Source organism: Syngnathoides biaculeatus, chromosome 12 (assembly GCF_019802595.1).
Source record: "Syngnathoides biaculeatus isolate LvHL_M chromosome 12, ASM1980259v1, whole genome shotgun sequence".
In the NCBI taxonomy this organism is placed as follows: domain Eukaryota; kingdom Metazoa; phylum Chordata; class Actinopteri; order Syngnathiformes; family Syngnathidae; genus Syngnathoides; species Syngnathoides biaculeatus.
This window is the reverse complement of record NC_084651.1, coordinates 13,162,082-13,184,674: the sequence shown is the minus strand read 5'-3', so window position 1 is coordinate 13,184,674 and position 22,593 is coordinate 13,162,082. Positions and strand designations below refer to the sequence as shown.

Genomic DNA, 22,593 nt, shown 5'->3' with positions numbered 1-22,593 from the left:
TACTCCAAATTCTTCCCATCTTCCAATCAGATGCATGTTATGTCCATTAAACTCCTTCGGTCGTCCATCGGTATGAAAGTCAGCCGGGAAAAGCGCCACCCCACCATGACCCAAATGAGGAAATGTGCTATCGACAAAGTGACGTCAGACAACAGCAGCCAAGCGTCACTTTTTTTTTTTTTTTTCCCCAAAGCAGCACCAAAGTAGAAATCAACGATTAAGTTTTATTTGGAAAACATACAGAAAGAAACTGTAGCATAATAATAAGTGTGAAAAAAGCTTGAAGTCATCCAAATGATTTTCGTGTAAATATGTAACTGCACTCTCAGTTGTCAGGGCAGCAAACTAGGGTTAAAAAAAAAAAAAAAAGTGCACGAAATCACTCTAATCTGAACTCACCCTTTCATGATAGGCCACTTATCGAAATGGGAAATGTCAACCATATTGCCACTTTTCCCAGTACAGATAAGTTCTGTTTGTTTCATTATTCCATGTTCCTGACTCTATTTCATGATGAAATCTCATATTTGTTCACGGATAGGCTGGATGGCATTCCACAGGTCTCGTCCTTACCAGGGAGATAAAACATCTTCCGTGTTCTACTGCACGCGGGGCGCAATGATCTGTTTGGAGGTTCATCAGCAGATCACTTGTCCTGAAAACTGGCCTTTCTCTTCTCCACAAATGCAGTCATACCCTCCTTGCGATCATCCTGAAAATGAAAAACACAAATCATGTAATAGAAGTCTTGCATATGATCGTGGCGCTTGCAAGTGTGCTGTATCACCGTCGCAAACGTTGCGTGGAACAGACGCTTTTCCAGACGGTTGCCCTCGGCCAAAGTCAGTTCGAAGGCTGAAAACCCAACAACAAGAGGCAAAATGGACATCAGGTGAAACCTGATTTGATTCCGCCGCTTTCGACGAGTTTCGCTTAATGTGAGCTGACCTGCGTTGACGGCTTCTTTGGCCATGGCGGAAACCAGTTTGGAATTAGCAGCGATTTTCTCACCGCATTTCACCGCTTCAGACACCAGCTGGTCCACGGGGAAAATTTTACTCACCAAACCTTCACAAAAAAAAAAAAAAAATATATATATATACATTGTGAGTTTTAATGACAGCATAGGGAGAGCAACTAAACGGGGGTGTACCGTTATAAGTAACTTTATTGAAGGCGTTTTGTTGAGCATGTTAATGATTTGAAGTAGCACGTAGTACTTGTACCTGACTGCTTAGCTTCTTGGGCAGTAATTTTGTCTCCTGTCAGCACCATCTCCATGGCCAGAGACTTGCCCACCGCACGGGTCAGACGCTGGGTGCCCCCCGCCCCTGCACGGAGACAAGACATCATGGTAAAAGCCGCTGTTTTGTACTATTTAAAGAGTAACAGGGTAGAATCTCAAGTGGGGTACACAGATTGATAATTGGGCCAAATTTGAGTAACCCCCCAGCACTGCAATAAATAGTCAACATAGGCCTGATTTTTGGACGTGTGTTTAAGATGTCTTTTCCTCTGCAATCTGCTCATAAAACAGTATGGTATTCAATATTATATACAGTGGTACCTCTACTTAGCATTACATTAATCCGCTCAGGAAGTTATTTTGTAACCTGAATTTTTTCGTAAGTTGAAGCACATTTTACATATAAATAGCGTAATCCCTTCCTTACTTCCCTTATGCAACTAAGCAATTGTTTCAAATGCCATTAAATCCAAACACTTGCGCTGGATACAGGAGTGGGTTCATATTTTCACACCTATAAAATGAAAGAGTATTACAAAAAGGCCGATTTATTATTGATTTTGATTACATATTTCTTTTATTTGGATGACTTCATTTGAAGGCAATAAAACTGTTCAAGTACCGTAATTTCTGGCCTATAAGCCGTGACTTTTTTCGACACGCTTTCAACCCTGAGGTTTATGTGGTGATGCGGCTAATTTGTGCATTTTTCCTAACGGCCGCAAGGGGGCACTCGAGCGGAAAAGGTAAGAGTGAGACCAGTGGAATATATGTGCCGAGGAAGTGACTTTTACCGGTCCGGCCCTGTTACCGCTATGCTAGCGTTTTACTGCCATATCTCAGTGATTTTTACTGATATGTTTTGTTTTTTTTCACTGCCCCTGTTAGTGCAGCGCTAGAGTTAACGCGGTGGCGCTAGCATTAAACTCTCTGTGTACCGTCTTTCTTTGTAAATATCTCATTTTAGAATGTGGGTTTCAAAGTGGGCACTTGCGGCTTTTACACAGCTGCGGCGTATGTATGTACCAAATGTTTTTTCCTTTACAAATGTACTGGGTGAGGCTCTGTAGGCCGGGAATTACGGTAAATGATTTTCATTGAATAGTCAGTAATATTAAATTCTACTTTTGGACAATCATCATCATGTATCAGTGTAGGGGTACTCATGGAATGACAAAATTGCTTAAGAGTATACAAATATCCATTCAATTTTAAATAACGTATTCTGCTGAAATTATTTCTAATAGATTTATTGAATAGCGATGTCAATAAATCACATCTCTTTGGTGTTTCTGCATTTAATCACAGCATGAAAAAATGCATGGAAAAAAAAAAAAGAACTTGCCCAAGAAAACCAATAGGAATGCACATAGTGATGTTTTCCTCATCACGTGTGGGCTCTCTCACATTTAAAAAAATGGATTATGATGTAAAAAATTGGGCTCCTTGCAGCCTCCTTAATTCTGGGACAGGGAAACTAACATTTTTAACTGAGAATTTCTCTGGGCTGCTATTCCAACAGAATAAAACTTCCAAGGAAGGAAGGAGATATAGTATGACCCTCAAAGGACTTTATAATAACTGAAACGGAGGAAAAGTACAAGGCTGCACAATCATACCAGGGATGGTCCCCAACAGAATCTCTGGTTGGCCAAACTGGGCCTTGTCTCCAGCATAGATGATGTCACACATCATCGCCAACTCGCAGCCTCCTCCCAACTGAAAGAGTGCACAAAGGTTAGTGGAGAGTCCACACCTTTGTCAAAACTTGAAAATTTGTTGCCTTCATCCTCTAAGGCACAGAGTCTGCCAAAATGTTGACATGAGATGGTTTTAGACAAGATGCGAGTAGGCGACAGGTACTTCATTCCTATGTTGCCATTGCAAAATAGAGACGCTCACTGCAAATCCGTTGACGGCAGCAATCACAGGCTTCTTCACGGTGGACACTCTGTTCCAGTGAGCCAGAAAGTTCCCCCCGTAACACTCCTGGAAAGTTCGATTCTGCATTTCCTTGATGTCCGCTCCGGCTGAACAGCACAGAAGACATTGGTCTTAAATAGAGACGGCAACAACACTGCATATTCTCAATATTCCCCCACCTGCAAACGCCCTGTCGCTGCCGGTGATGACGATGGCGCCCACGTCTCCGTCGCTCTCGAAGGCGTCCAAGGCCTGCCCCACTTCCTTCATTAAGCCATCACACAGCGCATTGAGAGCTTTGGGTCGATTCAACTGGATGAAACCCACATTCTTCTTCTCTCCTCGCTTCTCCACCATGACGTACTCGTAATGGACACCTGTGGATGGTGCCAACACTGACCATGTAATCGAAGAGTTCTCAACTGTTTCCACCCGCTGTTTCCTATTGGTGAAAACTTGCAACCCCCTTTCATGACTTATTAACAAATCAAGAAAATGTGCATACATCCATTTTCTGAGCTGCTTATCCTCACAAGAGTAGATTGTTTAAAGGGTCACTGTCATGAAATGCATGATTTTTAGTATGTTATTAATGAAAAAAACGCCAGCCGGTATGGTCCCATGCCTTTTTTCACCACAAAACATGATTTTGACGTAAACGGCTTTTTGTAACTCCCGCCATGAAAATCCTCTCGAGAATTTGTTTTCTAGAAGAAGCAGGAAGTGAGGTTGTAGGCAGGTGCACGCTCAAGCAGACTTGTTCGTTTCTATTAGTCTTACCTGCGGGAAGATAGCTCGTTTTTCTTTCGTGTTAGCCAAAATGCCAGCTCATTGCATTGCTGGATATTGCTCGAACACTCACGTGGATGGATTTATCCTTCAAAAGTTTTCAAGACACCCGGTTTGTTGTGCAAAAAGGGATTGCGTGGGTGCAAAGGATGAGAGCTGTGTGGGTTCCAAATGACAGGTAGGTGCATATACAGCTACTAAAAAAAAAAATAATAGTTTGATGTGGACCACAAAATCCGTCTCTCATAACGTAACAAAAGATCCGCGTACGTATGACAGGGGTGCTAAATGTGTCGATGTACATGTCGGACGGCTTCCGAGTCGGGGTCGCCGGTGACGAGACGCCCAGGCTGACAAGGCGAGCCCGACGCTGAAGCCATCCGACACGTACATCGACACATTTAGCATCCCTTTCATACGTACGAGGATGTTTTGTTACGTTATGAGAGACGGACTACGTGGTCCCCCGAAAACCGTTATTTTTTTTTTTTTTAGTAGTTGTTTGGCCATGATCTGCATATCATCTAAATATGGCTCGAAACAATAGGGTAATATCACCCCGGTAACTTCAGTCAGTTGTGAGATGTTCTCTTCTTTGAAAAGAGCTTCCGTGTCTGAAGGGGCGTGTCCCACAGTAGGGGCCAGTGTATTTTCAATGGTGAATGCCCCAGTGTGACGTCACGGACAGAAGATGCAGCCAATATGGTGACCACTTGGATGTAGAATGAGACTTCCGCAACTTTGCGCATGGATGACGCACTCTCCGCTCATATTTTTTCATGTAGACATTGAAGTGAATAATGTGATGTGTATTCTTCATTACAATATCTATTTTAGAATGTTTTATAGGGATGACACTTGAAATTATATTGAAATAGCCTGTCACAGACACCAGTAAATTGGTATGAAAATTATTTACTACAAATAATCAATGATAGCGACATAGTCGTACAATTCAACACTAATACGACATGACACAAGCTACTATTATCCGCCTGTTGCTATTTATAGACAGAATAGCTTTGTGTTAAATTAAATTGTGCAAGGCCTAAGTAATGTTATAATACAGTAAAAATTAGCTAAATTATCATGTGGGACTAGGACGCATTGCAACATGGACATGAATATTAACTTTGTACTCTTTTAGTGAGTGCAACGGAGAGTTTGCAGAGCTGATGATCGACGCGGCTTGACTTGACATTGATTGAAGAGCGCTTGCGTGTCATTTAAAACACTCACCCGAGCTGCACAAGCGAGCGGCGGCGGACAGCGAGGCCGGTGTCGCTCGGCTCGATTTCAGCAATGCGAAAGCATTTCTGCAAACAAACGCCATGACTACCAAAAGGACTCTTCGACTGTCAACTTGCAACGAGTACAAGCAAAGCACACCGTGTTTCCTAGAACGTTTCTTCTTCTTCGCTTAGCAGCGGGTCACCTATTTAACCATATAGCAGGACCACCGCCACCTAGTGTACTTGGGCGTTACTACTTGGATAGTTGGATAGGTCGTTCGGCAATTTGTCCACTAGATGGACGCATACAGATAAATGTGATGTGGTAAATATGCCATCCATCCATCCATTTTCTTCACCACTTATCCTCACAATGGTCACAGGGAGTGCTGGAGCTTATCCCAGCTGTCAACGGGCAGGAGGCGGGGAACACCCTGAACTGATTGCCAGCCAATCACAGGGCACATCGAGACAAACAGCTGCACTCACAATCACACCTTGCAACTAATGTTTGTCACTATAATGATCAACATTGAATTATATCCACTAGTAAGCATGAGACCTTAGCTGTTGTGCACTTTTTCGTACGATGTTCAATTTTGAAACTCTGTCCTTTAACTTGCATTAGCGTTTAGCTTTGACACATCCAATATGACGGGCTGACTGACGTGTAGCTGCAACGGGCCAACCCACACAAGGCGTTATCACGGGACTTTCGATATCTATGCTTTGTGGTACCACCGCTGTACTCAGTGCGCTGCTCGTTCCCGCACCGCCATCGTCGTGAACGCGCACCAGCATCCTCCGTTTCTTCTTCTTTTTATCTTGAAGATAAACAAAGAACAAGGTAAGCACCAAGCATTGGTGTAATTGTTATGGAATATAAATTTACTATTTGCATTATTTGCATCCATTGCGTGAAGGCCACAGTGAGCTACTGGCTAATTAGCACGGTGAGATGAAGATGCATTCAACAATGGTTGATTGGAAAATATGGCGTAAAATTTACTCAACCTATTATTATGTCAATCATGTACAAACGGGTTCGTTTGGTTTGACATATGCCCTCAGGCAGATTTATAATTTCTTAAGACTATTTGAAGGGGGGAGTAAAAAATAAAATCAGATGTTGTGATGCATACATCAGAGCACTGCAGCGATAATGCATCAAATTAGGTTGTATTTGGAACTGCTCTCAAAAGCAAAATAAAAATAAAACATCTATCTATAAGTTGTATTAATATATTTTCATTATATATCAATGTTCTTCTGTAACTGAAATCATAAAGATTTTACAGCCTCTAGATGACTGTCATTTCCAAAATAATGAACTTGTTTTGCTAAGATGAGGTGATGGCCATAAAAATGTTGAGGTGTTAATAATGAGCATAGCGCTAACTGGGGATCCAATCACATTTCACTGATGTCATCCCTCTCATATATTAGGTGGTTTATAGTATAGGGGATTTTTATGATCTGCTGTGATGTATGAAACAGGTTTAAATCATTTGCCTTTGCATTGGGGTCCCTTTTAAGTTTTAATCATTGAGCCAATTTGCAACAAAGGTTTTCTCAAGTCACTTTCAATATTGCTCCTCGATCATTAATAACCCATGGTTAACGCTAATTAACAATAACATTTGTTATTCAGAAGTATGTAATCAGTACCCAGGGATTATCTCAATTTCAAAACGGTTGGTATTACAATCCCTGTAATATTTTCTTCTGCGTTTGTCCTCCTGCACAGATGAACCAGGTGCTGGCAACCTGCTGGATGTTCCTCCTGCTCTCCGCCTCCCTGTGCGAGCCTGCGCTGTGCAAAGGGGGACGCGGGGGGTCCAGGGGCTCATCCCGCGGGTCCCCCGCTCGCAGCTCCACGTCCGGCTCTTACCGCGGGGCCGGCGGCTACGGCGGCCCGCGTTCTCGCTTCAGGTCGGCGGGCCGGACTTCCCCGGTACGGGTGGCCGCCGCCGCAGCCGCGGGAGCTGCGGTGGCCCTGACGGCGGATAAATGGTACGCGTCCGCTTACCGCCGCAGCAACACAGACTCCGAGGAGGAGCTGGATTATTACAACAGGACCGGTTACTTTGATGCCCATATTTCTGGCTCCACAGTGGGAGCATCCCACTGTCAAATGTTGTCCATCACCATGGCGACGCTCTCCGCCAAATATACACTCTTGTGGGACTCCCTGCTGTAGATGAGATTTTAAGGAGAACTGCACTGGACCCAACGAATACAGAACGGGTTGTAAGCAACAGGAAAAACTGATGGGAAGACACAGAACAGTATGAGCCCAAAGCAAACAGCGCACTGTTTACTTACACTTTCACGCATGAACTGGAGCGCAAATGTTCACTCCTCTAACACCAGCTAGTGTCTATGTGGACCAAACAGGTTTCCTTCCTCCCGCCCCACCGCCCCAAAAATAGATAAAGACTAAAAAATATACACAGCCAAAATGAATATCCATTTTTTTTTTAGCTTAATAGCATCATTGACCAAGCCATTTATGAACGTTTTCAGAAAACGAGAGGAAAAGCAGCAAGGGTCTAGTTGCCGCAATTTCACCATTACAGTATATATTACCATTAAGGAGATGACTTAAAATCTACACAAACATGAGAAAAAAACATTTGCAATAGAGCTCCTGCACCTATGTCACCGAAGTCATGTGACTGGCCATATTGCTGGTCTAGCAAAGCATTCTTCAATGCTAAGTCCATGGAGACGAAACAAAAATATGTCTTATAGCGCGACACCCAGAGTTTTGTCCGATACTGTTAAACATTTAGAAGGTGATAATAAACAAAGATATGTGGAAAAATGAGAGACACTTGGCATAGAGGACCCATATTTAGTGCGAAAGTCGATGTTTTCGCTGATAAGAAAGTGGACTGTTAACCCGCTTCCACTTGTCTTGGACAGCTGGATCTACACATGGATGTGGTGAGTAAGGATTCGAAATTTACAAGGAAGAGTTTGAAAGCGTATAAAAATCTGGACGGATACAAATACTTTCTTGCTGCATCTGTTCTCAATCAAGAATAAATCCCACATAGTGATGGAGCCACTCAAATAGTTTTAATTCACATACCACTATTTAAATAAATGACCCCTGGTTTTACACAAACTCGCAATAATTAACTATGATTGGAAAAAAAAAAGACAGCGAGTTGGCTCCTTGTACACGGAAGCATATTGCGGCCACACGTTAAACTTCTGTAAACCTCTCCGTGACACTTTTTTTTTAAAAAAAAAAACGCCTTGCTCTCAAATGAATCCGATGCGTATTTAAAAAAAAAAAAGAAAATAAACCGCTGGGATAGGCTTCAGCCCCCGTATGCAGAGGTATGTTGCAGTCACACATTAACCTATGTAAACCTCTGTGTGACTGACGGTATATTTTCTTTTTTTTAAATCCGACTAATTTGAGAACAATGCATATTAAAAAAAAAAAAAACATCTGTTGGTAAACATGTGGCTGCAACACGCTTCCATGTATATTGGGGATGACCCCGTCTTTTTTTTTTTAAATGCAATTCTCTCAAATAAGACAACTTGGTTTTATAAATACTTCGCAACAGTCGTGTGTATTTGGTTGGGCACCATCCAGCACGTTTAATTTCCAAAATCCATCGATCTTTTCTCGTCTTTTCAGCTGGTATTCCATAGAATGATAGAGCACATTATTTTCTCATTGATAAGGGGACACCAAGTAAGAAATGACTCTGGCATTATGCAATAAGGCAACAATTTCAAATGAAGTTATGCCTACACAGGATAATGTATATACTTAGGATACATTGTTTTATGTATACGCTGCTGATCCATATATATTGGTGTCTTAAACCCACCAAAAAAACATTCCATTTTAACACCACAAATATTCCATTTATGGAACTAATTCCAGGATGGGTATTGACTCATCTGGAGGTGTCTACAATCATCTTTTAATACAATGCCCAGGAATCTCATTTGCATCATTGTACAGACTCCTCACTTTAATTCATCTGAGAATTGTTTTTTCTGTGACTCAGAAGGTGGTGCTGTTAACTGAGTTCCAATTTTAAAGTCTTTCAATTTAGATCGCTTCAATTACGACCCATTTTCCTGATAGAAAAGGAAATACTTTTTTTTGAAGGGAGGCATTTACAGTATTTATTTACAGTCAATCAATTGGGGCGGGGGATCATTTTGGGGACAACCACTACTTGAGGAAAATCAAGATATTTGTGAATCAGGTGTAAAGACATGGTGCTGCTCAAGTAGGTTGTGATGGATCCTCAAACTTCTTCCTCACATTAGGAACAGATGACTGTTCCTTATCTATACTGCACTTGTGTACTGTACATACAGTAATAGCTTTGTTATCTGTCTCAATGCAAATAAAACACGTTTAAACCAAGTCTTAAGACATGTGCCTTTTTCATTCTAAAAGCAAGACACATTCAAATGACTCGATTTTTTTTTAATATGTACAACGTATAATAAATGTACAGGTGCATACATTAAAATGTGTCCTTTAGTCCAGAATCACTTGTCCTAGCTCTCCTTTCCTGAAGGCTCGGATGAAATCGTACGCTGCTGCGGGGTAGTTGGGAACCGTGATGGTAACGTTACCTAAAGGACAGTAAAAATTGGTTATTGTGGCTCACTTTATGATATTAATATTAACAAGTCTGCACTCTAAATACTTAGCAGCTACTTTATACAACCCAGCATAGCATAAAGAACAAGGAGAATGCGCGAATGGTGTTTTCAAAAGGTAGTTACGGTACTGTTAAAAATTTTTAAATAATTCTTAAAATATGAGCGGCACGGTGGGTCAGCTGGAAAGCGTTGGCCTCACAGTTCTGCGGACCCGGGTTCAATCCCAGCCCTCCCTGTGTGAAGTTTTCATGTTCTCCCCGTGCCTGCCCGGGTTTTCTCCGGGCACTCCGGTTTCCTCCCACATCCCAAAAACATGCAACATTAATCGGACACTCTAAATTGCCCTTAGGTGTGATTGTGAGCACGGCTGTTTGTCTCCATGTGTCTTGCGATTGGCTGGCAACCAGTTCAGGGTGTACCCTGCCACTTGCCCGTTGACAGCTGGGATAGGTTCCAACACTTCTGTGACCCTCGTGAGGACAAGTGGCTAAGAAAATGGATGGATGGATATTAAAATATGCAGGCAGAGTTTAAATTTAATGTAAGGAAGATGGGAAGAGTGGGGGGTTCCAGCATTCCTTCAACCATCTCCAGTTACACACTTGGCCAATAAAGCTGATTGTGATTTATGAGATACTGTATGACCTCACAAAAGCTATTTGGGAAGATTAGGAAAATGTCCATTAATTTCATACAGTGCTATCTTTCTTACCAACACCGGTGATGGCTTTAACGCGCTGGGTCTTCCTGAGCTTCACAGCGATGTGTTTTAGGACAAACTGGATGTCGTCGCTAGGCTCGGGAAGGTTGTATTTTTCCACATAACTGAACATAAATGCAACGCGATGGACCAAAAGAGATGTAAAATGTCAACACTGATCATGTGACGTCAACTCACATTGAAAATCCTACCTGAATTTCTCAAGCCGGTTCAGAGAATAGAGCAAGTAGTCAGCAATGATATCCTCGCCCACTAAATGGTCTAGGATAGTTCCTGGAGAGACATGACAGAAGCAGTTCTTCCAACACAGTTCAATTCAACGAACTGCTATTAGATCTCTCCGCACTTTGGTTGGCAATCACAGATTTATTGAGTTACGTCTGCTCACCACATAACGCCAGCTTCATCCCCGTTTCGACACTTTCTATACGCGGAGGCAAGACTCCTGGTGTGTCCAACAGGAACATAAAAGGGCGTTCACAAACCTGTGAATGGGAGATAACATTGTTTACAAATGAACAGATATACGCACATGCAAAAAAATATATATATATTTCACTGACCTGAATCCTAGTCAGGACGGCTCGAGTTATTCCAGGCTCTGCACCTACTCGAGACGCACGGCCTGAACGAGAAATGTTATTTGTGATACTCAGGAACAAAAACTGATCAGTAGCTGTTGTGCTGTACCTTTTTTCAAATGTGTTCTTCTTAGTGAGTTGATAAGGGATGATTTTCCCACATTGGGCACTCCAATTACCATCAGGCAATAATTATGATTCTGGAAAAATGGACATGTACATTTGATTATTAGAATCTTGTGCATACTACAAAATCACAGCAGCATGACGAACTCGTATTATAACGTTTATTATCCGACGTTTACATGTGCATCACCCAAAAATGTTCAAGATCCTCACTCTGATGTGTTTTTTTACATCTATATTTTACACTGTATGTACCTCTTCTCTGTTAAAGCGTTGCGCGTTTCCCAACATCTCCAACACAGTTGGCACCAACTGCACAAAAAAGAATGAGTGCAATGGCTTTTAATCAACACAGTATTAATAAAGTCCAGTCATCAAATTTATTGGGCGTTCAAGTGAAGATGACGCACACCTTGGTGACACTTTCGTCTCGCTGCTTCAGACAATTAGCGAACAGAACGTTCTTCACTCCATTTCTGTCAAGCTCCTTCAGGATCCTCTGCAGGGGCAAAAAAAAGACATTTTCTTTATATGAAACCACACGCGGGTGAATTAAATGTTTATAATAAGTTAATTTCGTAAAATTAAATTCATGATTCAGATTCATTAAACACACTTTTCAGCAGGTCTTTTCCTCCTAACTTTCCATCTTGTTTTTCTTTATTGTTTTTAATGTAAATCTCCAATCTATGGCGGCACGGTGTTCAGCTGGTAAAGCGTTGGCCTCACAGTTCTGAGGTCCCAGGTTCAACCCCAGATCCGCCTGTGTGGAGTTTGCATGTTCTCCCCGTGCCTGTGTGGTTTTCTTCCGGGCACTCCGGTTTCCTCTCACATTGCAAAAACATGCAACATTAATTGGACACTCGAAATTGCCCCTATGTGTGATTGCGAGTGCGCCTGTTCAATTCAATGTGCCCTGTGATTGGCTGGCAACCAGTTCAGGGTGCACCCCGCCTCCTGCCCGTTGACAGCTGGGATAGGCTACAGCACTCCGCGCGACCCTTATGAGGATAAGTGGCAAAGACAATGGATGGATGGATGTCCAATCCATTGGGGTGGTGCCTTTTGGGCTTCTCTGGGTTGTAATCATCAGAATTTTAAATAATATCATGACATACACTGTACTGTATTTCACTCTGTGTACAGAATCTAATGGGTTTTACCATTTGAATTAAACGACTGAAATGAAATTTCTTCAATATTCTACTTTGTGGAGATGCATCTGTACTACACACACAAATGGGTAATAAAAGACAATTTCTTTCATAATGCAGACAGTGAAGATTTTTTTTCAAGCTTCCCATGAATGCAAACTTCCATTTATGGCACCTTGATGGGATGAGCCAGTTAGGATGTTTCATTACACAACAGGAGCTGGCAGATCCATCTATCCATAGATTTTCTAAGCCACTTATCATCACAAGGGTCGTGGAGAGTACTGAAGCCTATCCCAGCTGTCAACGGGCAGGAGACGGGGTACACCCTGAACTGGTTGCCAGCCAATCGCAGGGCAAATAGAGACAAACAGCCACACTCACAATCACACCTCGGGGGAATTTCAGAGTGTCCAATTAATGTTGCATGTTTTTGGGATGTGGGAGGAAACCGGAGTGCCCAAAGAAAACCCACGGAGGCACGGGAAGAACATACAAACACCACAGGCGGGGCCAGGATCGAACCCGGGTCCTCAGATCTGTGAAGCCGACGCTTTACCAGCTGACCTACCGTGACGCCCCGTCTTGGATGATCTCCCAAATTATTTGCGACAAGCGGTAAAAGTCCACACTATTTCATTTGAAACTATTTATGACTAAGGATGATAACCGATGTCAATATCGGATCGGACCCAATACCGTATGTCAATACTCCTATTCGTAAAAATTCTTCTTTACTCTGACATTGACACCACTTCTCCAGTCTGACTTTTCGGGTAGGAGCCATGGCAACCATGTGAAAATACCTTACACTTGACTTTACGGACGACAACACTTTCAATGATGAACTCCGCTTGGGTGACAAAAGAGACGAGTTCACAGTATGAATGTGCTTTAAAAAAAAAAAGTTGTATAAATGTATCCAGCACCTGTTTGTTTGACAGGTCAGCTAGGTCCATCTTATTAAGAACAAGCAGATGCGGTTTAACGTCCAGGGTCTCCTGAAACACGGGGTTTCTCCCAGACAACGGGATTTAATTCGTGTTAAAGATATTTGGTAACAACAGCATGAGCACAAGCAATCAACCCGCATCTTCATCAGAAAGGATATCCTAGCGTCGTGGATTTCTATGATGCAGTCAACACTCTTCAGACTGGCTCTCATCTTCTTCAGTCCTGCCCACATGGACAAATAAACCAGGTCACTCACTACAATCCCGTGGTGAGAGTATAATGCATCTATTTGTCATTTGATAGCAATTACTGTACTTGAAGTCACCTTTCGCCATGTGTCCAGGGAACCAGTGAGCCACATCCCGACCTCCGAAATCGAACGTGCTCCGAAGTTTGGCGACATTGCTGAGTGACCGGTACAGTTTCATAGTCTCGATAAATATACGAGACTTAATGTCACATCTGCACCTTAGTCGAACTTTTTACTATTCACGATTTAAAAAAGAACTACCATTGTCACTATGCGCACCACTGTTTACACCCCGACTCAGAACTCTAAAAATAATCTTAGTTCCGCTCTTCGTCGGTGACGAGGTCCGTCCGCCATCTGTGTATTCCTGCCCACACAGAATATTGAACGAATTGCAATTTGAAAGCAAGATTAACGACATCAAAACTGGACCACAAATTATAACGATTTTATTTTACTTAATATTTCCTTAGGTTAGAGGGAAATTAGATGATTTTAACAGATATACAGTGCTGCCGTAACCGAAGGCGAAATGGCCCACTGATACGACATATGCTGAACAAAAATATGAAAACATTTTTGTTTTTGCTCCCATTTTCATGAATTGAATAGAGTAAAGCTGCACATTTTATAATGAGCAGCCTATGCAACAATTATGGTCTAATCAAACATCAACCGTGCCATAGATGAGGTGGATGTACTATCTCAGCAAAGAAGTGCTCACGGTCATAGATTTAGACTTTTTTTTTTAACAATTAGAGGAAAAATAAACCTTTTTGTGTGCAGAAAATGTCTCACTGAATTCAACCAATTAAGAATGTGAGCAAGAATACGTTTTTTTGGTGTTTTGTTGAGTGCAGCAACCTTCAGAACTGCTGAGACTGATATACTAATCAATTGTTCACTGTTCTGCAGAAAAAGTTCAAATTATTTCAGTGAACTACTGCCAGAGTTTCCATCCATTTTCTGTACTGCTCATCCTCATTAGGGTCGTGGGGGTGCTGGAACCTGTCCTAGCTATCTTTGGGGAAAAAAGAGGGGCACACCCTGAACTGGTCCCCAGCCAATTGCAGGGCACTTACGAACAACCATTTGCACACTCGCATTCACACCTACGTGGAATGCTCCAGAAAAACTTCACAACATAGAATTTTACATTTTTATTAGGTATTGGAAAATTAAATCAGTCATCTAAAGTTGTCATATCACATTTTATCTGTAGTTGTATGTTATGCATAAAAATACCTTTCAACTTTTATTGATGTGAAAAGAGGATTCCTTTTCAAAGGTCATGGTTTTTTTTTTTTTTGCGCTCCAAAACAGGATTGCATATTTCTTCTAAATAAGACCGATAATTATCATCATCATTTTATGGCACATACTCATCAAGATTAATCTGTATCATTATAATAATCGATACACAATGAAATCACATTATTTAGCATTCCTCTCTAAGTCTGAATAGCATTATTCTTTTAAAGCTTTGACTTGGTTGGTTGTACTGGACGAGCAGAGGACGAGTAGTGAGCGAGAAGCCTGTCGGCTTCCCTCCAACCGGAGAGAAGAGCTCCGTGGACGGTGGAGAAATAGCAGGGATGAGTCGCCTCTCCAGCAAATAACACCTGCAGCGGCTGGAAAGGACACAGCAGACAGTTTGGGATTCTTGAGTTGATAGAAACCTTTTTTTTTTAATGTTTTGTTTAAAATGTCATTACTTGCGAAAGCGATCGCTTGGATGGCAGAGGCTCCATCATGTTCTCATAGTCCTGCACTGAGCAGCCCCTCGAAGGGTAACTGTACGATCCACATGTCCAGGGATCAAGACACCATTGAGATCTGAGGATTCTCCGTGGCGTGATTATGGGATTACCTTACCCTCACACACACACGGACAGAATTAATTAGTAAAAGTCCACCTTGAGCAGCAAAGCTATAAAAGACAGTTACTCATTCACCTGTAAACCTGCGGACAAGTTGAGTGACGGCATGCAGGACCTCCTGCTCAGGCAAAGTCTCCATATAACTTGCCTCATGCCCAGCGATCCAGCCACATAAAACATGGCCGAACCTGAGGGTGTAAAGACTTTTTTTTTTTTCTAAATCCACCAAACAAAACATGCAACAACAACTTCCATATCGTCACTCTCGAATAAATAATAACCTCCCAATCATTTTCTATCATTCGGGACCTGAGTGAGCTGGCTCTTACCCCAAGAGTTTATCTTTTTAAGGGGCCACTGTCATGAAATGCATGAGTTTTAGTATGTTATTAATAAAAAAACGGCAGCCGGTATGGACCCATGCGTTTTTTCACAACAAAACATGATTTTGACGTGTATGGCTTTTTGTAACTTCCGACATAAAAATCATCTCGAGGGTTTTGTTTTTGACAAAAAGCAGGACGTGACGTGCAGGGCAGTAGCGCACTCAAGCGAACTCGTTTGTTTCTATTAGTTTTACCTGCGGGAAGGTAGCTCTTTGTTCTTCCGTGTTAGCCAAAATGCCGGCTAACACATTGCATTGTTTGATAATGCTCGAACACTTGGGAGGATGGATTTATCACCCGGTTCGTCATGAAAAATGGATTTCACGGGTGCAAAGGAGGAGAGCTTCATGGATTCCAAATGACAGGTAGATTTGTATAGAGCTACTAATAAAACAATAGTTAGGGGGGAGGACGTAATCGTTTCAGAACGGAACAAAAGATCCATGTACATAACTCAGAGGTACTAAACGTGTCGACGTGCCCGTTGGCGCCGTGTCTGCCAACCATGGCTTCGGCCAGGGTGGCTCATCTACGCCGCGCGAAGGTGGATCGGATGGGGAGGTGCTTTGGCTGCATGCGGTTTGGCCGTCATTCGCATATCACACCATCTAAGTAAGGCTCGAAACGATAGGGTAATATTGCCCCGGTCACTTCACTCAGCTGAAAAGAGCTTCCGTGTCAGAAGGGGCGTGTTCGTCTCCCATAGTAAGGGCCACAGCGTGTTTTCAATGGTGAATATCTGGGGTGACATCACGGGCAGTCAATGCAGCCAACATGGTGACCACTTGGATGTCCAATGACACTTCCGCAACTTTGCACATGGATGACGCGCTCTCCGCTCATATTTATTTTTTCATATAGACATTGAAGTGAAGAATGTTATATGTATTTTTCATTACAATATCTATTTCAGAATGTTTATAGGGATGACACTTGGGCTTTAATTACCGTAATGGTTTTCAATGGAAATCAACAATATAACTTTCCTAGAAACGTCAGTTTTGGTGAAAATGTATTGTAAGGCATGTATCAACATGTTGCTGTTGTAACACCTCAGCATGTCCGCCCATGATTTTTTGGCACAGTTTTTATGCCGGATTTCTGATGCAAACAACTCATTTGTTCTCCAAGCTTCGGACTGGCAGTGGCTAAATATTGGGACACTGACTGAGGTCAAATGGTCGCAGTCTGAATAAGAAGGCCCCTGCATGTGTGACAACAGTACCTGTGATCATAACATTAAACAAGGTAGATTTTTAATTGTGTGGACTTGCTGATGCCTGTCGTGAACCAGCACACATGCTGTATATCTGTACACGTCACTAAAATATATAAATCAATGTAAAAAATTAATTAATTGCTAATTTGTTAGGGGGCATTTGGGCGCACCCACGGGAACCCAAACTGCTTACCTTACCTTTCAGTGGGTTTTAACACAGTGAAGCCAAACAATTTCTTTATCCAGGACCCTGGAATATCCTGCACCTGGTCCAACATGGCGTCCTGAACAACGGGATGACAGAAAACTGATTAAGTACTAGGTTGTAAAGTTTTATCATCAAAGATGTAGGGAAAGGTAAGCGATAAGCATTTTATGCACATGCACGCACTGTGAGTCACAGTACATAATCATAATTTTTGCCTCGACAAAGGTTATGACATTCCGGTTAGAAAGAGTCATAAGTATTAATTTAAAATCCACAAGAAAAAAGGTCAGAAGTAGTAACTCACTCACTCACCTCATCTTCCCAGACCAAGTAGATGACCTCGCAATCCTCATCCCACCAGGGCCAATCAAATTCCACAAATATTTTATTGTTGGTGCCGAAGCCCAATCTCTGGATGGTGTGCATTTTGTGCAAAGGAAGAGGAGGACGGAAGAGTGACATATGGTGCTTCTTTAAGTAGCCTGACCAAACAGAAGCACGAAGAGTTTGATAGATATTTCAGGAGGAGCCACCCAAGGAAGTCCCGAATTGTGATCACACCTAAAGGAATTGTGACGACTACATGATCAGCTGCCACCATCTTCCCATCGTCGCATTCGATGTTCACGGGTGCATCCCTCTTGTCAGAGTTGTTCCAGTGGATGCAGCGAACGGGTTGGTTGTAGGTCACCACACCAGGAGGCAGCTCTGACATCAGGTTCCTGACTAGACCATCATAACCTCTGGGAAAAAAAAGAAGGTTGAATACAACACAGGAGATGAGATTAATGGGCGAGTGTTGAGTGAGGATTTGATTTACTATTGCCGCTTTCATTGCCTGACATTACAAAATTTAAAGTTAAATGTATTACAAATTTCACAGGGAATATCAAGTCCTGCTAGGGGCATAGTAATTTCCATCCATGCATGCATTTTCTTTGTTGCTTATCCTCACGAGGGTCGCAGGGAGTGCTGGAGCCAATCTCAGCTGTCAACGGGCAGGAGGTGGGGTACACGCTGAACTGGTCGCCAGCCAATCGCTGGGCACATTGAGACAAACAGCCGCACTCACCATCACACCTCGGGGCAATTTAGAGTGTCCAAGTAATGTTGCATGTTTTTGGGATGTGGGAGGAAACCGGAGTGGCCGGAGAAATCCCACGCAGGCACGGGGACAACATGCAAACTCCACACAGGTTGGGGCCAGGATCTAACCCGGGTCCTCAGAACTGTGAGTCCAATGCTTTACCAGCTGCACTACCGTGCCACCGCATAGTAATTTTATAAATGTAAAAAAATATGATGCAATAATCAAAGAAATACTATACGTTTTGGGAATTGTTAAAACGAACCCGCTGTTGTCTTATTTGTTTATACAATGACATGAAGGGTCACATCAAATATTTTTATAGCTCATATACACCAAAGGCCGCAGGTTGCCCGCCCTTGATGTAAATTAATAACTGGATGGCAACCCAAAACATGCTGTTATTCCAACTTTCTATTTGAAATTATCGCTCACACTCAATTAAAAATGGCATAGTTTTAGAAGACCACAATCAATCACCATCCTCCAATTCTGCTGAACACCGAGATTTCCGAGTGTCTTTGAGTGCATCACTTTGTGCGTGCAGGTTACAAGCAATTTGACTGCTTTGTCTGGCCTCAGTTGCTACCTGTGTTTCGTTACTTTAACTAAATAGACTAATATGCCAGAAACACAAGGATATGTACAGTATGCATGTTTCATGTATACTAGGATGGACTACAAACCCTGGAAAGGTGCAGTCAAGTCCTGGCATTGTTTTATAGAGGCCAATACCACCCAAGCCCACGTCATCCAAGCTGTGAGTTCCATTAACGCAACACTCCACCTTCATCATGGTGCTGATCATGCAGCGCTGCAAAGAGTTTTCACTGTTTGCTTTCCACTTCTCTGCTGATCTTTGTAGCACCTGCACCCAAACAAGTCACCACTTTATTGTCAAATTATGGTGGAACATTGACATGCTGGTCATACCTCCGCACGTATAAATTGACCCACGCTGGGCCAGGGCTCACCCCCCTCCAGAAAGTCTGAACTCTCATCCAGAAGTTCCTTTAGCATTTCCACAGCGGGTAACACATCCTCGAAGCTCAGTTTGCGGCCTTTTAATGAAGAGGAACAGCACATGAGTTCAGAATGGCTTATTTGGTTGGAAAACAGACTCCGAGGTTTTCTCAAGCGTGACCTGAGCTGGTGAAGACATTGGGGATCCAGGGAGGATGTCCTCCGACGTCCATTGCCTGGTTCTCTGGGGTGAGAGCTTCTGGACTCAGCAGGTCGTATTGCCGAGCCAAACAAAACACCGGGTTCTCTTCGGATGGTCCGTGGATCCAGTTGGCCCCCATCTCTATTATTTTACCACCTGCATATGCATAAAGACATAAGAATAATAGGAGTGAGGCATTGGGAACTCCAGCTTTCATTCCAAAATGCTGTATGCTCGCTCAAGCCTAAATTACACATGGTTGTGACTACGAAAGTCCTTTTGTCTCCATCTGAACTGCCATTTGACAGGCAACCAACCCGACATCGGTTTACCCACCAAAAGTGCTCGTTTTAATCCTCCCCCCGCTTCTTCCGGTGGCTTCGAGTATCCGCACATGTTGAAATCCAGCTTTCAGGAGTCTGTGTGCCGCTGCAATTCCCGATATCCCGCATCCTATGACGACAACTCTGGCGTTGGTTCCCGTGGACGACATGACTTCAGAAAGCTTGACCAAACTGCATCAAGATAGCACAACTAGGCTCCGCTTCCGAGTGGAAGTGAGATGTTGATAGTAGTGAGTTTCAAAATAAAGTTCCCATGTTTTCCGTACATTTTTATCCCCACGAGGGTCGAACCTATCACAACTATTTTAGGGCGTCCAGAACTGGTCACCGGACAATCGACACATATAAGCCAACAACCATAATTCTGTCTTCTGGGCATTTTAGAGTCTTCTACTGTGCATGTTTTAGGGCTGTTTGAAAAACAACACCAAACAGTAAAAGTCCACATCTAAATTTTTATTATTAAAAGACATTTGTTTTATTTTCATACAATTGTATCCAGTATATTTTAAGGTTTTTAGCAAATATTTTTCCCCAAATCGCCCACTTAATATAGCTGGGATAGGCTCCACAACTCCTGTGGCCCTTGTGAGGATAAGCAGCCCAGAAAACTGGACAAAAGCAGTATATAGAGAAATGTGCATTGAAAAGCACAACAATGTGTAGTAAGAATGACAAAATAAGAAAGTTGGAAATATTCTGACTAATCAAAAAGTATGGTAAAACACACCTCAAACCTCAATTTTATGTAATGTCATAACATTTGGAGAAAAAATACGTACACAGGCGTCCTCATTTACTGTCACGCAACAGTGGAAGTCACCCGCAATTTCCTCCACACTGCTTTTCATTTGGTTGTTTTTAAACGCCCCAGTCAGTCTCAGTCTCTTTTTTTTTTTTCCCTTTCCATGCATAGCAATAGAAATCTAGTTTACCAGGACTGCATAGCATCCTTATACAGTATTGTGCTTAGTTTATTGAGCTCCGTGGGATTATTTTAAAAGATTTTTCCAAAGCCTTTCCTAGCTGTTCGGCAGTGCTGGAGTCGTTGAACGGAGCAGATTTTCCATTTGCCTGAGACCTGTTGTGCTTTTAGTTGTCACAATAGATGACACAGTTCTTCAAAAATATGATTCTATGGAATACCACCCGAAAAGACGAGAAAAGATCGATGGATTTAGGCAATTAAATGGGATGTATGGTTGCCAACGAAATACACACGCCTGTGTAGCAATCATTTCATTTCAAGCAGGAAATATTCTTCTCAATCTTGAATTACTAAAAAGTATTTATAATGCCAAATTCACTCATTTGAGAACAATGAGTATTTAAAAAAACAAAAAAACACCTGTCACAGAGAGGTTTACGGAGGTAAGCGTGTGGGAGCAATACGCTTCCGTGTACGGAGGCTATTTTTTTTTTTTTTTTTTTTACCAGTCATACTTAATGAATGCGAGTTTGTGTAAAACCAGGGAGTCATTTATTTAAATATTGGTATTTGTATTGATAAAAATCTGAGTAGGTCCATCACTAGGTGGGATTTATTCTTGATTGAGAACACATCCGGCAACGAAGTATTTGTATGCGTCCAGACTTTTATACGCTTTCAAAGTTTTCCGTGCAAATCTCGACGACTTACTCACCAGATAGGTGTGTATATCCACTTGTCCAAGACTGTTGAAGTTGTTGAGTTGTCGAAGCCAATTAACAGTCCAATTTCTTATCGGCAAAAACATCAACTTCTGCATTAAATATGGATCCTTCCATGCCAAGTGTCTCTCATTTTTCCATGTACCTTCGTTTATCATCACCTTCTAAATGTTTGACGGTTTTGGACAAAACTCTGGGTGTCATGCTTAAGACATATTTTCATTTCGTCTTAACGCAATTAACTTGCAACAATGGTTTGTTTGACCAGCAATATGGCGATGTCACATGGATTTTATGACGTAGGTGCACGAGCTCTACAGGGTTATCTGTTGACTACGGTGGCTTGTAAGTGCAACCAATTGATTTAAAAAAAAAATATTCAGATGAATGTTGAATAGTTGGCCAACAGGTGGCGATATAGGGAAGGCCTATCTGGCCTTTGGTACTGTTGGAGACAGACTTCCCTTCCCATTTTAAAAAGAGGTGAATGCCTTTAGCTACAGCAATTAAATGATCACGTTGACTGGATTCCGATGAAGGAATCCCACTCCTAAGACTGCAGGAGTTTTTTCAACTGCTTCTATTGACGGCCTCGCACATTTGTTTTGATTTTGTAACGAGGACACATGCACGTTGCCGTCCCATAACGCGATTGGACATGTTCAATGAGGAGGTCTTTGTATCTTGTATGTTCAAGAACCTCCAGGTAGTTTTTTTTTTTGGCAGTTTGTTTAAGTAGTTTCAAAAAGCACATTGAAGGAATGTATACAGTACTGTTTTACTGCTGGAGAGTGGCTGTACGCTTTATTAAACTGAGAATTAAGGAGGAGCTCACCTGGGAAAACTCTTTTATAAGGCTGACCGAGTTTAAAATATTTTACCTGATACAGTATTGTAATTAGTATGGATTTTAAAGGAGACAAGATTTTTTTTTCACAATTTAAAATAGTACGCACGTCTTTCATCAAAATACTCCAAAGATAGTGTTTGTAGCCTACGTGCTCTATTTCTTGTCTACTGAAATC

The 22,593-nt window shown here is 42.1% G+C and overlaps 4 protein-coding genes across 5 annotated transcripts; 1 reads left to right on the top strand and 3 right to left on the bottom strand.

Moving 5' to 3' along the window:
• Window positions 1-204: 204 nt before the first annotated feature.
• echs1 (enoyl CoA hydratase, short chain, 1, mitochondrial) lies at window positions 205-5,384 on the bottom strand. The gene is made up of 8 exons (XM_061837623.1): window positions 5,198-5,384; window positions 3,349-3,546; window positions 3,149-3,276; window positions 2,866-2,965; window positions 1,227-1,331; window positions 949-1,068; window positions 788-855; window positions 205-712 (listed from the first exon to the last, which is right to left on the bottom strand). Exons 1-8 carry the CDS (start codon window positions 5,289-5,291, stop codon window positions 647-649), a joined length of 879 nt encoding a protein of 292 aa, XP_061693607.1. The 5' UTR covers window positions 5,292-5,384; the 3' UTR covers window positions 205-646.
• A 619-nt stretch (window positions 5,385-6,003) lies between these two features.
• On the top strand, window positions 6,004-8,559 carry sprn (shadow of prion protein). Its single transcript, XM_061837624.1, has 2 exons — window positions 6,004-6,037; window positions 6,938-8,559. Exon 2 carries the CDS (start codon window positions 6,938-6,940, stop codon window positions 7,388-7,390), a length of 453 nt encoding a protein of 150 aa, XP_061693608.1. The 5' UTR covers window positions 6,004-6,037; the 3' UTR covers window positions 7,391-8,559.
• A 1,013-nt stretch (window positions 8,560-9,572) lies between these two features.
• mtg1 (mitochondrial ribosome-associated GTPase 1) lies at window positions 9,573-13,996 on the bottom strand. The gene is made up of 11 exons (XM_061837622.1): window positions 13,705-13,996; window positions 13,537-13,601; window positions 13,355-13,459; window positions 11,684-11,770; window positions 11,527-11,583; window positions 11,255-11,345; window positions 11,128-11,189; window positions 10,953-11,049; window positions 10,756-10,837; window positions 10,556-10,668; window positions 9,573-9,813 (listed from the first exon to the last, which is right to left on the bottom strand). Exons 1-11 carry the CDS (start codon window positions 13,805-13,807, stop codon window positions 9,716-9,718), a joined length of 960 nt encoding a protein of 319 aa, XP_061693606.1. The 5' UTR covers window positions 13,808-13,996; the 3' UTR covers window positions 9,573-9,715.
• A 787-nt stretch (window positions 13,997-14,783) lies between these two features.
• paox (polyamine oxidase) lies at window positions 14,784-21,577 on the bottom strand. Of its 2 annotated transcripts, XM_061837938.1 has the most exons (11): window positions 21,562-21,577; window positions 19,911-20,118; window positions 19,554-19,730; window positions 19,343-19,470; window positions 19,096-19,277; window positions 17,884-18,065; window positions 17,635-17,804; window positions 17,313-17,398; window positions 15,585-15,697; window positions 15,345-15,499; window positions 14,784-15,260 (listed from the first exon to the last, which is right to left on the bottom strand). In XM_061837938.1, exons 2-11 carry the CDS (start codon window positions 20,065-20,067, stop codon window positions 15,105-15,107), a joined length of 1,506 nt encoding a protein of 501 aa, XP_061693922.1. In that variant the 5' UTR covers window positions 20,068-20,118; window positions 21,562-21,577; the 3' UTR covers window positions 14,784-15,104. The 2 variants fall into 2 exon arrangements, with proteins under 2 accessions (XP_061693922.1, XP_061693921.1); XM_061837937.1 differs by lacking the exon at window positions 21,562-21,577 and having other exon boundaries at window positions 19,911-20,227.
• Window positions 21,578-22,593: the final 1,016 nt, after the last annotated feature.

Excerpts from the sequence above, each read along its gene's own strand:
- paox (XM_061837938.1), bottom strand. The coding sequence starts at position 20,067 with ATGTCGTCCACGGGAACCAACGCCAGAGTTGTCGTCATAGGATGCGGG. Across the intron at positions 19,278-19,342 it reads GTCAATTTATACGTGCGGAG|GTGCTACAAAGATCAGCAGA; the intron begins GTATGACCAGCA and ends GTTTGGGTGCAG. Across the intron at positions 17,399-17,634 it reads ACTTGGTCTGGGAAGATGAG|GACGCCATGTTGGACCAGGT; the intron begins GTGAGTGAGTGA and ends CCCGTTGTTCAG.
- mtg1 (XM_061837622.1), bottom strand. The coding sequence starts at position 13,807 with ATGAAACTGTACCGGTCACTCAGCAATGTCGCCAAACTTCGGAGCACG. Across the intron at positions 11,190-11,254 it reads AAGAACACATTTGAAAAAAG|GCCGTGCGTCTCGAGTAGGT; the intron begins GTACAGCACAAC and ends TTTCTCGTTCAG. Across the intron at positions 9,814-10,555 it reads TAAAGCCATCACCGGTGTTG|GTAACGTTACCATCACGGTT; the intron begins GTAAGAAAGATA and ends ACTGTCCTTTAG.
- echs1 (XM_061837623.1), bottom strand. The coding sequence starts at position 5,291 with ATGGCGTTTGTTTGCAGAAATGCTTTCGCATTGCTGAAATCGAGCCGA. Across the intron at positions 3,277-3,348 it reads CAGCGACAGGGCGTTTGCAG|CCGGAGCGGACATCAAGGAA; the intron begins GTGGGGGAATAT and ends TGTGCTGTTCAG. Across the intron at positions 856-948 it reads CAAAGAAGCCGTCAACGCAG|CCTTCGAACTGACTTTGGCC; the intron begins GTCAGCTCACAT and ends TTGGGTTTTCAG.
- sprn (XM_061837624.1), top strand. The coding sequence starts at position 6,938 with ATGAACCAGGTGCTGGCAACCTGCTGGATGTTCCTCCTGCTCTCCGCC.